The sequence below is a fragment of the Megascapheus bottae genome, chromosome 18, assembly GCF_031878675.1.
Source record: "Megascapheus bottae isolate mThoBot1 chromosome 18, mThoBot2.hap1, whole genome shotgun sequence".
Classification (NCBI taxonomy): Eukaryota; Metazoa; Chordata; class Mammalia; order Rodentia; family Geomyidae; genus Megascapheus; species Megascapheus bottae.
In genome coordinates this window covers 27030500-27044137 of record NC_143526.1, presented here as the reverse complement: position 1 = coordinate 27044137, position 13638 = coordinate 27030500, and the positions used below count along the sequence as shown (strand labels likewise).

The 13638-nt window shown below is 45.4% G+C and overlaps 1 protein-coding gene across 2 annotated transcripts; it reads right to left on the bottom strand.

Annotated features, from left to right (window-relative positions):
- Nucleotides 1-8750: 8750 nt before the first annotated feature.
- On the bottom strand, nt 8751-13621 carry Pced1a (PC-esterase domain containing 1A). 2 transcript variants are annotated; one of them, XM_090352076.1, is made up of 8 exons: nt 13382-13621; nt 12919-13078; nt 12316-12395; nt 11967-12205; nt 11727-11877; nt 11392-11638; nt 9427-9696; nt 8751-9138 (listed from the first exon to the last, which is right to left on the bottom strand). In XM_090352076.1, the coding sequence occupies exons 2-8, from the start codon at nt 13040-13042 to the stop codon at nt 8891-8893; spliced, it is 1359 nt and encodes a 452-aa protein (XP_090208202.1). In that variant the 5' UTR covers nt 13043-13078; nt 13382-13621; the 3' UTR covers nt 8751-8890. The 2 variants fall into 2 exon arrangements, with proteins under 2 accessions (XP_090208202.1, XP_090208203.1); XM_090352077.1 differs by having other exon boundaries at nt 9427-9498.
- Between the last annotated feature and the right edge of the window lie 17 nt (nt 13622-13638).

Below are 13638 nucleotides of genomic sequence, written 5' to 3'. Positions count from 1 at the left end.
TAACATTAATAATACAATTAAAAATAAAAGCCAGGTGCCAGAGGCTCAGGCCTGTAATCCTAGCTATTCAAGAGCCTGAGATCTGAGGATCAAGATTCCAAGCCAACCTGGGCAGGAAAGTCCCTGAAATTCTTATCTCCAATTAACTACCAAAAAAGCCAGTAGTAGAGCTATGGCTCAAGTGGCTAGCCTTGAGCAAAAAAAGCTAAGGGACAGCATCCAGACCCTGAGTTCAAGCCCAGCACAAAATAATGAAAAATAATTATATAATTAAAACAGCTTGGAAGGCCGGGCGTGGTGGCTCATGCCTGTAATCCTAGTTACTCAAGAGGCTGAGATCTGATGATCATGGTTCTAAGCAAGCCTGGGCACTAAAAGTCCATGAGACTCTTATCTCTAGTTAATCACCAGAAAACCAGAAGTGGTGCTGTGGCTCAGGAGTAGGGCAGTACCCTTGAGCTGAAGAGCTTACATATCTAATGGCTCATTTTAGATACAAATAAACTATTGATTTTTGTATACTTACCTTGTCTTACAACTATGACTTCACAGATATGTTAACTATTTGGTTAAATTCACTTTTAGTTCTAGTAGCTTTTTGAAAAATAATTTCCAACAGAAACTCCTGTTGTCTGCCCACAAAAGTTTTACTTCTAGTTTCCAATCTCTGTATCTTTATATTTCTCATGTTACTGCAGCAGCTATGGCTTCCAGTGAGTATAACAGTGAATTGAAATGGTGCAGATGATCATACTTGTTTCTGATTTCAGGGGTAAAGTATTCAGTTTTTTTTTCCCTGTTAAGTATGATGTCAGCTGGAAGTTTTGTATATCAAGTTGAGACTATTTCCTTTATTCCTTCTATTTCTACTGTTTGGAAAGCTTTTTAAATAATCAGGAATGGATATTGAATTTTTAAAATATCTTTTCTATCTCTATTAAAAGGATCACATTAAAAATTTAGTGCAATAATGTGGTTGTTAGTTATTTTTTTAATGTGATCTAAATTTGCTTTCTTGGCTTAAAAAGGTGTTTGTATAGTTTGAGGGTGATAAACTTGGTATTTCCTCCTCTCTCAGAAATTACTCAAACAAAAGTGAAAATGAGAAACAGAACTGCAAAGAGCAAGACTGATGAGATCAGGAGAGAGCAGAAACTCCAACTTAAATGGACATTCTGGGGAAAAAAGCAGAATAAAATGAATGCAAATTGATATATCCACTTTGAAGAACACTGAGCAGCATTTACTGAAGTTCAGTATTTACATATTTTACAACCTAACAATTCCACTCCAAGAGAAATGAGTATCTCAATCCACCTAAAGACTTGAGCAAAAAACACTAAGATGCTTTATTCATGATAGACGAAATCTGAAAAAAATTCAAATGTCCATCAGCAGGAGAATTAAACATTGTATTCTTTATATCTAATGGAATGCTGTACAGAAGGTAAGAGGTAACAAACTATGAAATTATGCAACATGATGGATAAACCTCACAAAAGTAAACTGGAGAGAAGCCAGACAGAAGTGCATTTCATATGGTTTTGTTACATGATTTCAAGAACAGCAAATTTAAGGTGAAAGAGATGGCAGTAGTGGTTACTTTTTGGAGGGGGGGAGGTACTAAGAAAGAAGGGGCACATAACATTTCCTGGGATGATGGAAAAATTTCTATATCTTGAGCTGGGTGGTGGCTGTATGAACACACATGTAAAAATCCAGTAAGGCATAGGGGTGGGATGTAGCTCAGTGGCAAAGTGCTTGCCTAGCCCATGCAATGTCTTGGGTTTGATCCCCGGTACCCCCAAAAAAAGAAAAGACAAAAAATTCAGTAAGTCATCTACGAAATTTGTGTTTTTAGTTGCATGTAAAATGTGCATGTGCTCATGAGAAGCAGGATGCTTTCTTTCAAGAAATACAAGAATATCTTAGTGTGGAAACATAAAAGTAGTTTAGTGAAGAAAACAAAAACATAATTCATTGTGTAAACACAACAAAGCAGAATAACAAATTAGTCCTGCAATGCACGAAAAGTAATTTTTTTTTTTTGGCCAGTCCTGGGCTTGAGTTCAGGACCTGAGCTCTGACCTTGGATTTTCTCAAGGCTAGAGCTCTACCGCTTGAGCCTCAGCACCACTTCTGGCTTTTTTTCTATGCATGTGGTACCGAGGAATCGAATCTGGGTCTTCATGCATGCTAGGCAAGCACTCTACCACTAGGCCAAACTCCCGGCCCCATGAAAAGTAATTTTTATCATTGAGCATCCATTCATGATCAAAACTGTTAGGAAACTAAGTATCAACAAGAGGGTTTTTGTTCTGGTTTGGTCTTTGATTGAACTTAGGCCTGGGCACTCTTCATGAGCCTCTTTGTGCTCAACCTCTGGTTTTTGAGTGGTTAATTGGAGAAGAGTTGTGAGGCCTAAATTTATTTTGAAGTTTGATGAACTTCAGTCAAAAGTTATTTCTAAGCGGTCTCCATTTTATAAAGTTCTGAGAAATCTAACTGCCTCTTCTCAGGAGAACTGCAAGATGCTCCATCAGTTGTTTACTCAGAGAGCTAGCAAGGACATTCAAAGGTGACCTCTAGGACTGCAGCTGTGTTCCACAGCTAGCAAGGACACCTAAGACTAAACTTCTGTGGGAAACCATAACGTAAGAAATTGTGGAATGTCTCTATGTGAAGGTTAACTAAAACATGAGGCTGTGAGAATCAAAACTACAACTTGTTTATTCTGTACTATATAAGCTGTGCTAATTCAGTACTCGGGGCCTCGAAGTGTCACTGGTTTCTAAGACCTGGAGGACCAAGCTCGAGCGTGCTAATAAATGGCTCTTTGTTGCTTGCATTGGTCGTGGACTCTGGTGGTCTTTCAGGGGGATTGTGAACTTTGGGCACAACAGTGTCTCACAGGAACTTTTCTGCTCAGGCTGGCTTCAAACAGATCCTCAGATCTCAGCCTCCTGAGTAGTTAGGGTTACAGGCGTGAGCCACTGGCTTTAGGCGGAAAAGAGTTTTAACTGAGTGAAAGTTAACTTTCAAAAAACCTGTAGTAATCCACACAGCTTTCAGTTGTGGGAGACTAAAAGTTTTGAATCAAGTGGCTAAGATGAACACTTCAATAAGCTGAGGCCCACATGGGAAGATGCTCTCTCCTGGTGATATCTATTGGACTGATGTGGTCTCCTTTGGTCTAGAGAACTCTATAACTTACACTTTAAATATCTGGCAAGTGCACAGTAACACACATCAGTTTAATATTTGGAATGATTTGTAAGTTCCACTATTAGGATGAATGAAAAAGCCAGTTTATGGACTGGGAGTTTGGCCTAGTGGTAGAGTGCTTGCGTAGTATGCACAAAGACCCTGGGTTCCATTCCTCAATACCACATACATAGAAAAGCTGGAAGTGGTGCTGAGGCTCAAGTGGTAAAGCTCTAGCCTTAAAAAACCCCAAGGACAGTGTTCAGGCCCTGAGCTCAAGCCCAGGACTGGCAAAAAAAAAAAAAAGTCAGTTTAATATTTACTGAATTCCATTTATATAAAATTATTAGTATGTTTATGTGTGTATCTCTGTGTGTGTGCTCATCCTGGGATTTGAACTCAGGGCCTGAGCATTATCCTTCCCTTCCCTCCCCTCCCCGCTGATACTCTACCACTTGAGCCACAATTCCACTTTGGTATTAATTGCAGATGAAGAATTTCACAAGAGCTGGACGTGGTGGCTCACGCCTATAATCCTAGCTACTCAGGAGGCTGAGATCTGAGGATCAAAGTTCAAAGCCAGCCCAGGCACAAAAGAACCTGAGACTCTTATCTCCAATTAATCCCTAGAAAATGGGAAATGCGGCTTGGCTCAAGGGCAGAGCGGTAGCCTTGAGCTGAAGAGCTCAGAGACAACACCCAGGCCCAGGAGTAGGGTGGTAGCTTTGAGCTGAAAAGCTCGGGGACAATGCCCAGGCGGAGTTCAAACCCCATGACTCACCAAAAAAAAAAGTCACAAGCCTTACTGCCAGGCTGGTTTTGAATCATGATCCTCAGATCTCAACTCTCGATTAAATAGGATTACAGGTGTGAGCAACCAGAGCCTGGTGCTCTTGCCATTTCCAACATTTTCTGTGTATGTGGTACTGCGGAATGGGACCCAGGATTTTATGCATTCTAGGTAAGCACTCTACCACGAAGCCATGCTCCTGGCCTTCTATATAAAATTCTTTAAAATGCAAATTGATCTATGTAGAAAGGAGATCATTACCAATGACTGGGGACAAATGGAGGAGACATGAGGAAGTTGTGGGAAGACAGGTGAAGTGAGGAAATCATAGAGGAAAAACTTGCTTTATGTTGGTTGCGATAGTTTCATATATATATATATATATAAGTATAGATGAAAGATGTATGTCAATCACATTTTAATAAAATATGTATTAAAAATTCATTTCCTTGTGGTAAGAGTTTACTATTATATTTTCACCAATTCATGTGTAGATGTATCAACAAAGAATTGAACAGTCTATACAAGGAGCTGATAATGGGACAAAAGGCAAGAGTGTGTGTGTATGTGTGTGTGTGTGTGTGCCAGTCCTGGGCTTGAGTTCAGGACCTGAGCAGTGTCCTTGGACTTTCTCAAGGCTAGAGCTCTACCACTTGAGCCTCAGCACCATTCCTGGCTTGCTTTTTCCTATGTTTGTGGTATCGAGGAATCAAACCTGGGTCTTCATGCATGCTAGGCAAGCACTCTACCACTAGGCCAAACTCTCAGCCCCAAATAATCCACTTTTGTTGGGAAACTTCCAGTACATCAAATGTTTGGAGGGGAAATCCACTATATTTTTCTCAAAAGAGTATTTTCCCCATAGAAAGTAAAGGCCACATCTCAACAGAAGTGCTCATGAACTCTATACCTTTTAGCAATATCTTGATAGGGCAAAGGTATAGGATACTGGATTCATTTTTATTCAGAAGTAGCTGGGGTTTGAGCAGGGGCTTGAACTCAGAACCTCATACTTCAAGTAAGCAGGTGCTCTAGCCTAAGATTTACCTTTTAAAAAAGGGGAGTGAACCCCACATGAGTGGCTCACACCTAGTAATCCTATCTACTCAAGAGGCAGAGATCAGGAGCTTGTGCTTAAAGGCCAGCCCCAGCCAAAAAAAAAAAAAAAAAAAAAAAAGTATGCAAGATATATCAACCAAAGGAAAAAATAAAAAGAAAAAAAAAAAGCTGGCATAGTGGTACAAGTCTGGCATTCCAACTACATGGGAAACAGTAATAGATTTGAGGTTTGAGGAGGTAGGACATAGTGGCAAATACAAAACCCTATTCCCTAAAATAAAAGCAAAAATGATAGGGAGCATGGCTCAAGAAGGCTAAGAAGCAAAAAGATGAGTTCAAACTCTAAATACACACACACACACACACACACACACACACACACACACACACACACGCCTAGCATTCAAGTATGCCTCAAGTATGAGGTCCACAAATTCAAAGCTGGCTTGAGCTAGTGAGATCCTATTGACAGCGAGAGTGGCTGGGAAGAGGGACGAAGGGAGGGAGGGAGGCACACTAAGAATTTATTAGAGGGAGTTTTCTTAGTAACTGATTTCCCAATGGTCAGCTATGAACACTTTTTTGGACAATAAAGTTTGGGCTCGGGTTTGCCTAAGTAGCCAGTAGTGGGTTTACATACTCAGGGCAATCTAAGATTTTCATCATTAGTGCAGCTCAAAACAAAGCCCATGAAATTATTTAAACGCAAACAATGATCTGTATAAAGCTATTTCTCTATCATGACTGAACAGAGTCAATCTTAATCTTTTGTATTGTGCGTAACAAACCAAAACTAAAACAATTTTTCCCTCAAATCTGTTAAACTACTTCAATAAATTTTTGGTTTTGTTTTTTGCCAGTCCTGCGGCTTAAACTCTGAGCCTGGGCACTGTCTTTGAGCTTTCTCAAGGCTAGAGCTCTATCACTTGAGCCACGGCACCATTTCTGGCTTTTTCTATGTATGTGGTATTGAGGAATCAAACCCAGGTCTTTGTGCATGCTAGGCAAGCACTCTACCATTAGGCCAAACTCCCGGCACCTACTTCAAAAAATTTTAAAGGGATGTAAGAAAAACAAAAATAAGGACAGAATGGTTGGGACATGGAAGTGAGTGACGTAAGCCACACAGCAAAGTGGAATGGAAATTAGAAATATGAAGGAAGAATGGAGAGGATATTAAAGAGTCTCCAGGCTGGGTACTGGTGGCTCAGGCCTATAATCCTAACTAACCAGAGAGCTGAAATCTGAGGATGGAAGCCAGCCTGGGCAAGAAAGTCCATGAGACTTACATGTCTAATTAATCACCAAAAAGATGTAAGTGGAACTGTGGTTCAAATGGTAGAGCACTAGCCTAGAGAGAGAGAGAGAAAAAAAAAAAAAGATCAGGGACATTGCTAAGGCCTTGAATTCAATCCTCAGGACCAGAAAAAAAAAAAAAGTCTCCAGACTGCATACACAGACCAGAATCAGGAGAGAGTCCAAGATGCAAGGAAGAAAGCCTAGAAAGATTCAACAGGAAAGGTTGGAGGAAATTCTTGAAGAACAGGATGACAAGAGAAAGGCCATGCAAATTAATCCAGGTGCTGGTTTTGCCTTTTTTTTTTTTCTTTTTTCTTCAGTAAAAAGGAAACCTAGAATTGCAGGTGCCAAAGTATCTGGACAGAAAAACAAGGTTTTGAGAAAAAAATACATAAAGGAATGACAACAGACTGGGCAAACTGGATGCAGCTGGAGAAGGCTGTTTCAGGACTAGATTTTTTGGTTAATGAAAAGGAAAAAAAAAGTTTACGAAATGATCCAACCTCTAATCGTTAAAAAAACAAAACAGCTATCTTTTTTTTTCAAATAATCCTTTCCATTTCATATTCACACAAGAGAATTTGCTTCAGGTACTCTGCTGGCACTTTTTGCAGTCTTCTGGTTCCTCTAAAGGTCTTTCCGGACTTCGCTGTCTGTATACTTCCTAAGCATCATCTGTGTTAACTGGGTCCTTTAATTTGCATTTTGTCTAGCAGATGGCTAGCTATGCTTGACACCTGATGTGGCATTTTCTTTGAGGGTGAGATATACATGCTTTCTTTCAAGGTTTCATTTAGCATTACAGAAATGTTAAGCTGGACCCAGTGGCTCACACCTGTAATCCTCGCTACTCAGGAGGCTGAAATCTGAGGCTCTCGGTTCACAGCCAGCCTGGGCACTAAAGAATGTGAGACTCTTTTCTCCAATTAATCACTAGAACATGGGTAGTAGGGTTGTGGCTCAGGGGTAGGGTAGTGGCCTTGAGCGGAAGAATCCAAGGACAGCACCCAGGCCCAGAGTTCAAGCCTCCTGACCCACAGGAAAAAAAGAAAAAAGAAATGTTAAGAATGCTGCCATACCTTTCCACCCATTCTACTTCAAGATTATTTAACAGACATTTGCGTTAACTTAGTTTTCTATCTCTACATCACTCCTAAACCCACTACCTTGCTCTATCCCCCACCCTTCCCCATTTTTCAATCCATATTTCACTACTGGTGTTCTTTGTAGGGCCCAAAATCCGTGGTCAAGACTAATTGTCAAAGCCAAGATCCCGAATCCCCTCTGCTTTTCTTTTTTTGGCCACTCTGGGGCTTGAACTCAGGGTGTGAGCACTGTCCTTGGGCTTTCTCAAGGCTAGTGCTCTACCACTTGAGCCACACAGCACCACTTCCATTTTCTGCGTATGTGGTACCGAGGAATCGAACCCAGGGCTTCATGAATGCTAGGCAAGCACTCTACCATTAGGCCACATTCTCAGCTCTCCCCAACACCCCCACCCCCCTGCCAGCTTTTGATGAACATGGAGTTTAGCACAGCCTTTGACAAATTTGTTTTCCCCATCATCACCAAAGAAGTTAGTAACTGTTTCTGTTTCACATTATATCAAGTAAATAGGTTTATAATTCGTCTTCTACCTGGATTAAGGGCTTGTTTACTTTCAACCACCTAGTAAGTGACTCCAATGTGCCAAAAAATTATGCATGATAATTTACTTGTCTTTTTAACCTTTGGGATAGATGAAGATCTAAGATTCCATACAAAATACTGATAGTTTTGCCACCTATGGTAGTGCATACCTGCCAACACCCAGAATGCTGAGGGAGGAACATCAAAATCCACAGTGAGATCAAGGCGAATCTGAGCTAAAAAGTGAGACTCTTGCCGGGCACGGTGGCTCACGCCTATGTCCTAGCTACTCAGGAGGCTGAGATCTGAGGATTGAGATTCAAAGCCAGTCTGGGCACTAAAGTCCATGAGACTCTCTTATCTCCAAATAACCACCAGAAAACTGGAAGTGGCACTGTGGCTCAAGAGGTAGGGCAGTAGTCTTCAGCTAAAGAGCTCAGGGACAACTCCCAGGCCCAGAGTTCAAGTCCCATGACAGACAAAAAAAAAAGTGAGACTCTTGTCTCAACATCCCCCCAAAACAAATTTTAACTCAGCTTGGGACTTTTCCCATTTCCAAAGAGCTGCTGATATCAGGGCTGGCTGCTCTCTGGGGTCTTTAAGTACATGTGTCCGAGTGAAAGTACAAATGAGTGCTCTAGGAGCACAGTCAATTTTTAAACAGTGGGGGTCCAAAGGCCAAAGATGGAAAGAGCTCAGAGGCAACATACTCAACTCTTAAGTTCATGATTTCGGGAGACTCACTCTCTTACACAGGAATATGTCACTCTGTCCTTCCATGCCTTTATTGGTGACAGCAATGGACAAGATCAACGTCAGGCACAGCAGACATATCCTATCCCAGCACATAGGGTGCTAGGTAGGCCTTGAAGAGTCACTGGCACATCCAGCCCAAGCCCAACACCCAGTCTACCCAGGCCATGTCCCCGAATGGGAATGCCCCCGTCTGTCTAGTTTATATGTGTGGATCAGTCTGTCTGAGTGTCTGAGCCGCTGTCTACAAGGTCCCCCCATTCTTGGCACATGATAGGGGCTGTTGGGAACACAGCGTGACATCCCCCGGAGGACCACAGGGCTCCGCTGCTGACCATGGGAGACAGGGCCAGAGACTGAAGGTGGCAGGGGGCCAGGCACAAAGTTCACTCCAGGGCCACATCCTACAAAAGAACCAATTATTATCAGAGTTGGGTTTTGACCAGAGTGAGCACAGCTCTGCCTACAAGCAGCTCTACTTCTCCAGGGTATCTCAGGGCTTTTCCTTCTCCATCTGTAAATTGGAGATACTACTTCCCTAACCTCTAGAGCAGGAAATTGTGAGAATTAATGAATCTGCTGTAAACAAACCCAGTCCTGGAGGCATAAAGGATACACAACTCCTCTTGGCCTGTCTGAGCACAGGAGGCTAGGCTGGGGAACATGCAAGGGGAGGCTGCAGAGGCACCTACCTAAGTTGGATGGTGCTGAGAAGTCCTCCGTTGAATTATAGTTGAAGAATTCATTAGGTGGGAAGGGCTGGCCTGGGATAAATGAAGCATCTTGGGGCAGAGGTGGGAACAAGGGAGGTGGAGAGGGCTGAGGAAGTGGGTAGGGAAATGACATAGGAGGGGGCAAAGAAGAGGGTGGGGGCAGGGCCAGTTGTTCCCCGAAGTCTGGGGGCTGCCTATGGCTTCCCTGGAATGGATGATCCGTCTTTGACCAGTCCTCAATCCATGGGTCTAGGAATGGGATGATTGTTTTAGGTAGACCTAGGAAGCCAGCCTGCCCTGAACTCTGGCCATTCCAATCTCTCCAAGAATAAGGCCACCAGTCAGAGCACCCCAGTTTTCCTCATTTTCTGTCCAGGTTTCTTCATTCTCTTCCATTCCAACAAGGATCAAGGTATGTTCCCTTCTTTCTTGCCTCTCCCAATGACCTGTGTGCTGACCTCATACTACCCTAATCTGTCACCAGGAGCATTTGTCCTATTTCCATTCCCTCATCAACTGCTCACTTCTTTATATCCCCACTTCAAGCCGTCAACACTTTTCCTAGTAAAAGTAACTGTTCACTGACAAACTCAACAAAATGCTTTCTTCCTGACAGCTGCTAGGCATAGCTAACAGAACTCCATGCTTTCCCTAAGTGCCTCTACACTCATATCCTTGTTTCTCCATCATCATCCTTCCCTGTTAATACAAAGCATGAACACTGTTCTGTTTTCTCCCTCACAGTTCTCAACTCTTGCCTTTTTCTCTATATCTGCTAGATACCATGCAATGGGAGTCTACTGTTTTCACGTACATCAATTTATCCTCCTACTCCAGATCAACGGTTCCTTTGATATCCTTCATTTCCATAGCTTCTAGTTAAGATTCAGAAAGCCAGAGCTGCTATAAACTAATATTAAACCTTTAGAACTTCCCTTTCTTTACTAGGGACCAATTCTCGCAACTAAACACCAAAGAAATGGAACCATTTTATAACCCAAGTCCTAATTCACCCTCCTGATGCTCCAACTCCTGGCCCTAAATCCTAGGGGTCTGCCTCTATGATATTTCTGGTCTCTGTTCCCTACATTCTCTAGTGCTACAATAAACAGCACTAAGATGATTTATGTTTCTAATGCAACCAATACTATACTCCTGACACTGTGCACAGAGCAACTGTGGCAGACAATGGAATGGAGGGTGTTTTAGCTGATGATGAGTGAGGTAGGAAACTCCCTTTAGAGACGTGATGCAGAGGAGCAGCAGATATGTAAATAACCAATCACGAGCAGGCAAGGGCTGGGAGGTTAACAAAAAACAAATACGCAGCAGCAGAGGATATCAAAGCTGAGATGTGATGGAAGAAATGCTCCCAAGATAAGCAGAAGTTTCCATCAATGACCACAGATAAGGCCAGAGGACAGAGGACGGCTGCACTAGGCTGAGCTGATGAAGAGCCTGCGGGATGCTGTCTACTAAGACCATCACCAAAGACCAGTCTTCTCCCAAGAACCCAAGAAGTTACATTATGGTATCATCACCCTTTCATCTGACCATGTACTACCCCAAGCTCAACCATAGGCTTTCTTGCCTGTGCCACACTGTGCACACCTTTCCTCAATTTCTGTTTTCCTATCTCATACCCATGCCTAGCTAGAAATAACCTCATGTTTAACCTTTGACACCCTGCCTTACATAATCAATGCTGGCATAAACTCATTAGTGTACGTAGAAGGGATTACATGTTAGACTGTAAAGAACTGAAAATTTGCAGCTTAAATGTGGCTGCTGTGCACCAGGGAACCAGAAGGACACACTTGGGAGCAACAGCCATTGGAGGGATCCTTACTCTCTGTGAATACCTCTGTTCCATTCCTTTCCTGAGCCTTACACTCTGAGGGCCCTCCCGGAATTGCTCCCCTTCCCTCCTGTGGCAGGGCTCACCAGGGGGGTAGTCTCGTTTAGGTAGTTCCACACCCCATGCATCAGCAACGTGGGCCAGAAGCAGGTGTGAGAGGTGTCGGTGTGCATGCTGGTCCCAGTGAACACCATCTCGATGGCGGTGCCGTACTGCATGTCGGAAATGAAAGTGGAGGTCCAGGACATCGAAGCAGTGGTCCCCAGCGAGGGTAGCGCTGTAGAAGTTCCCTTCAACCACATCCCGCCGCAGAGAGCCGGCCAGAGGCTGGAGCTGATTGAGAAAGTGCGGCCTCTAAGAGGATGCCCTGTCTACCAGCTAGCGGCCTCATACTTTGTCCAGAAGGGCCCCAATCACTTGCCTCTGGCAGAAGGAAACCCCCGGTGACACGCTCCCCCAGGGGCATTGCCATGTTCCACACCAGCAGACAGGAATCTGGCAACACTTGGTCCATGCGCACAAACACTCGTTCTAGGTTCTCTCTGTAGCTCTCCATGGAATAGCGGCCATACCTGTTAAGAAACACATAAGGTGGGCAAGAGCAAAGGGGTGGAGCCATACCTCCACCTCCAAGCAGTATTTCTCTTTTCCCCATCCCAACCTGGAGAGATCCCAGAGGCAGGAGTTGATGATCACCAGGTCAGGTGCAGGCCCGTATGTCAGCTCCTCCAGGATATCCTCAAGGTACTCGGAGTAAACGCGGGTGAGGAAGTAGAAGCGTACAAGGTGGTGGCCAGAACCCGAGCAGAACTGGCGGACCTCACGGTACTGTGTCCCGTTGTGCAGCTCACCTAGCTGGCCCCCAGCCACCAGCTGGTCCTGTTCAAAGCTTAGCTCCCCCTGCCCACCCACCCCCACCCAGCTAGTCAGACCCATGCCAGGGAGGTGGACCTTGCCAGGCCAGGGTCTGCACCCTCCCACCACTGGCATGGCTGCCGACCTTCCCTCACCTTGGCTTTCAACTGGGCAACTGTAAGCAGTGAGTCTTTCTGGAGCAGAAGCACCAGGTCCTTATACACAGCTCTCTGGACTGCAGGGAAACAGAGATCCCAAGGCTGAGGCAGACCTCACCCCATCCCAGCTCATCCCAAGTCCAGGCATCCTGTCTGCCCAAGGCAGCTGGGCTGCCCAAAATCAGCCTGGTGGAGTGCTGGTGAGGTTTAAAATCCTTAGCACTGACTTTGGGCCATCTAGCTGTGTCCCTCTCCACCGACTGAGTATACAGTGATCCATGAGCACCTGGCATAGTTAAGATGACCAAGACATCCAGGAGACACAACACAATCCATAACTTCATTTAGGAAAATTACAGAGGATTGTAAGGACACAAGAAAGATGCTAAGTCAAGATGGGCTAAAAAGTATCCAAGTTACATCTGCCGGGACACCTGTGGAAGGTGCATGGGAAATTTAAAAAACAAAACAAAACAAAACAAAACGGGGGGGAGGGGGAGTCTAGTGGGCTAAAATAAAGTAGGGAGTAGACAGGTCTGAGATGGAGACACAGCGCACAGGTGTGGGGCTGGGAAGCGTCATCCTCGAGGGGGCACTCACTGGAGTCCCCCAAGATGACCACGAACTTGTTGTGTAGCAGCTGCTGGACTTCCGAGGCTTGGAAGTGGACCATGGCGCTTCGCAGCGGGCGGTGCGGCACCTCGTTTTCCAGACAGAAGACCATGCCGCTGCCGCCGCCGCCGACCACCACCGCCACGGGCTGCAAGGAGAAGGTGCTAAGCGGTCCCAAGTCAGGATCTCAGGACAGGTCGGCCCCAAGGCCCGCCCTGGGATAAATGAGACTCCCAGGCTGCTCTGAGCTGTGGGGAGGAGACCGAGGCGACTGCAGTACAGGGCCCATGGCGACGTCAGCCTCAGGCACTCCAGACCGAGAAAGCAAGGGGTCACCCGGCCCACAGGCCCTCCCGGGCACCGTGGCGCTTCCCGCGCGGCGCCGCCCTGCGCCCCGCCACGTGCCCGCCGCCACCCCGCGCATGCGCGCGCTCCCGCTCGCGCCAATTACCGAGTCCCGGGGCTCCGCGCAATTCACCGGCGAGCAGGAGAGGCCAGCGCACCGCGCGCCTCGCCCGCGGAGGGCTCGTGGTCAAGTCTCATGTTCCCGTGCCCCGGGAGGGCAGTCGGTTCTGCAAAGCCCCAGCCCCGCAGAGCCTATGCGCCCCTGCTAGCCGTCGGTGCGCAGCCCAACGCCCAGCGCTCTCCATGCGTGCGTCACGGAGGCACCGACGGCGCCTCAGGCCTCGGCGCCCCGGGCGGCGATGC

Bases quoted from the DNA above. Each gene is read 5' to 3' on its own strand.
- Pced1a (XM_090352076.1), bottom strand. From the start codon at position 13,042: ATGGTCTTCTGTCTGGAAAACGAGGTGCCGCACCGCCCGCTGCGAAGC. The intron at 12,396-12,918 runs GTGAGTGCCCCC...GTTTCCCTGCAG, and splicing joins GGTCATCTTGGGGGACTCCA to TCCAGAGAGCTGTGTATAAG. The intron at 11,878-11,966 runs GTTGGGATGGGG...GTTTCTTAACAG, and splicing joins TGCCTCTGGGATCTCTCCAG to GTATGGCCGCTATTCCATGG.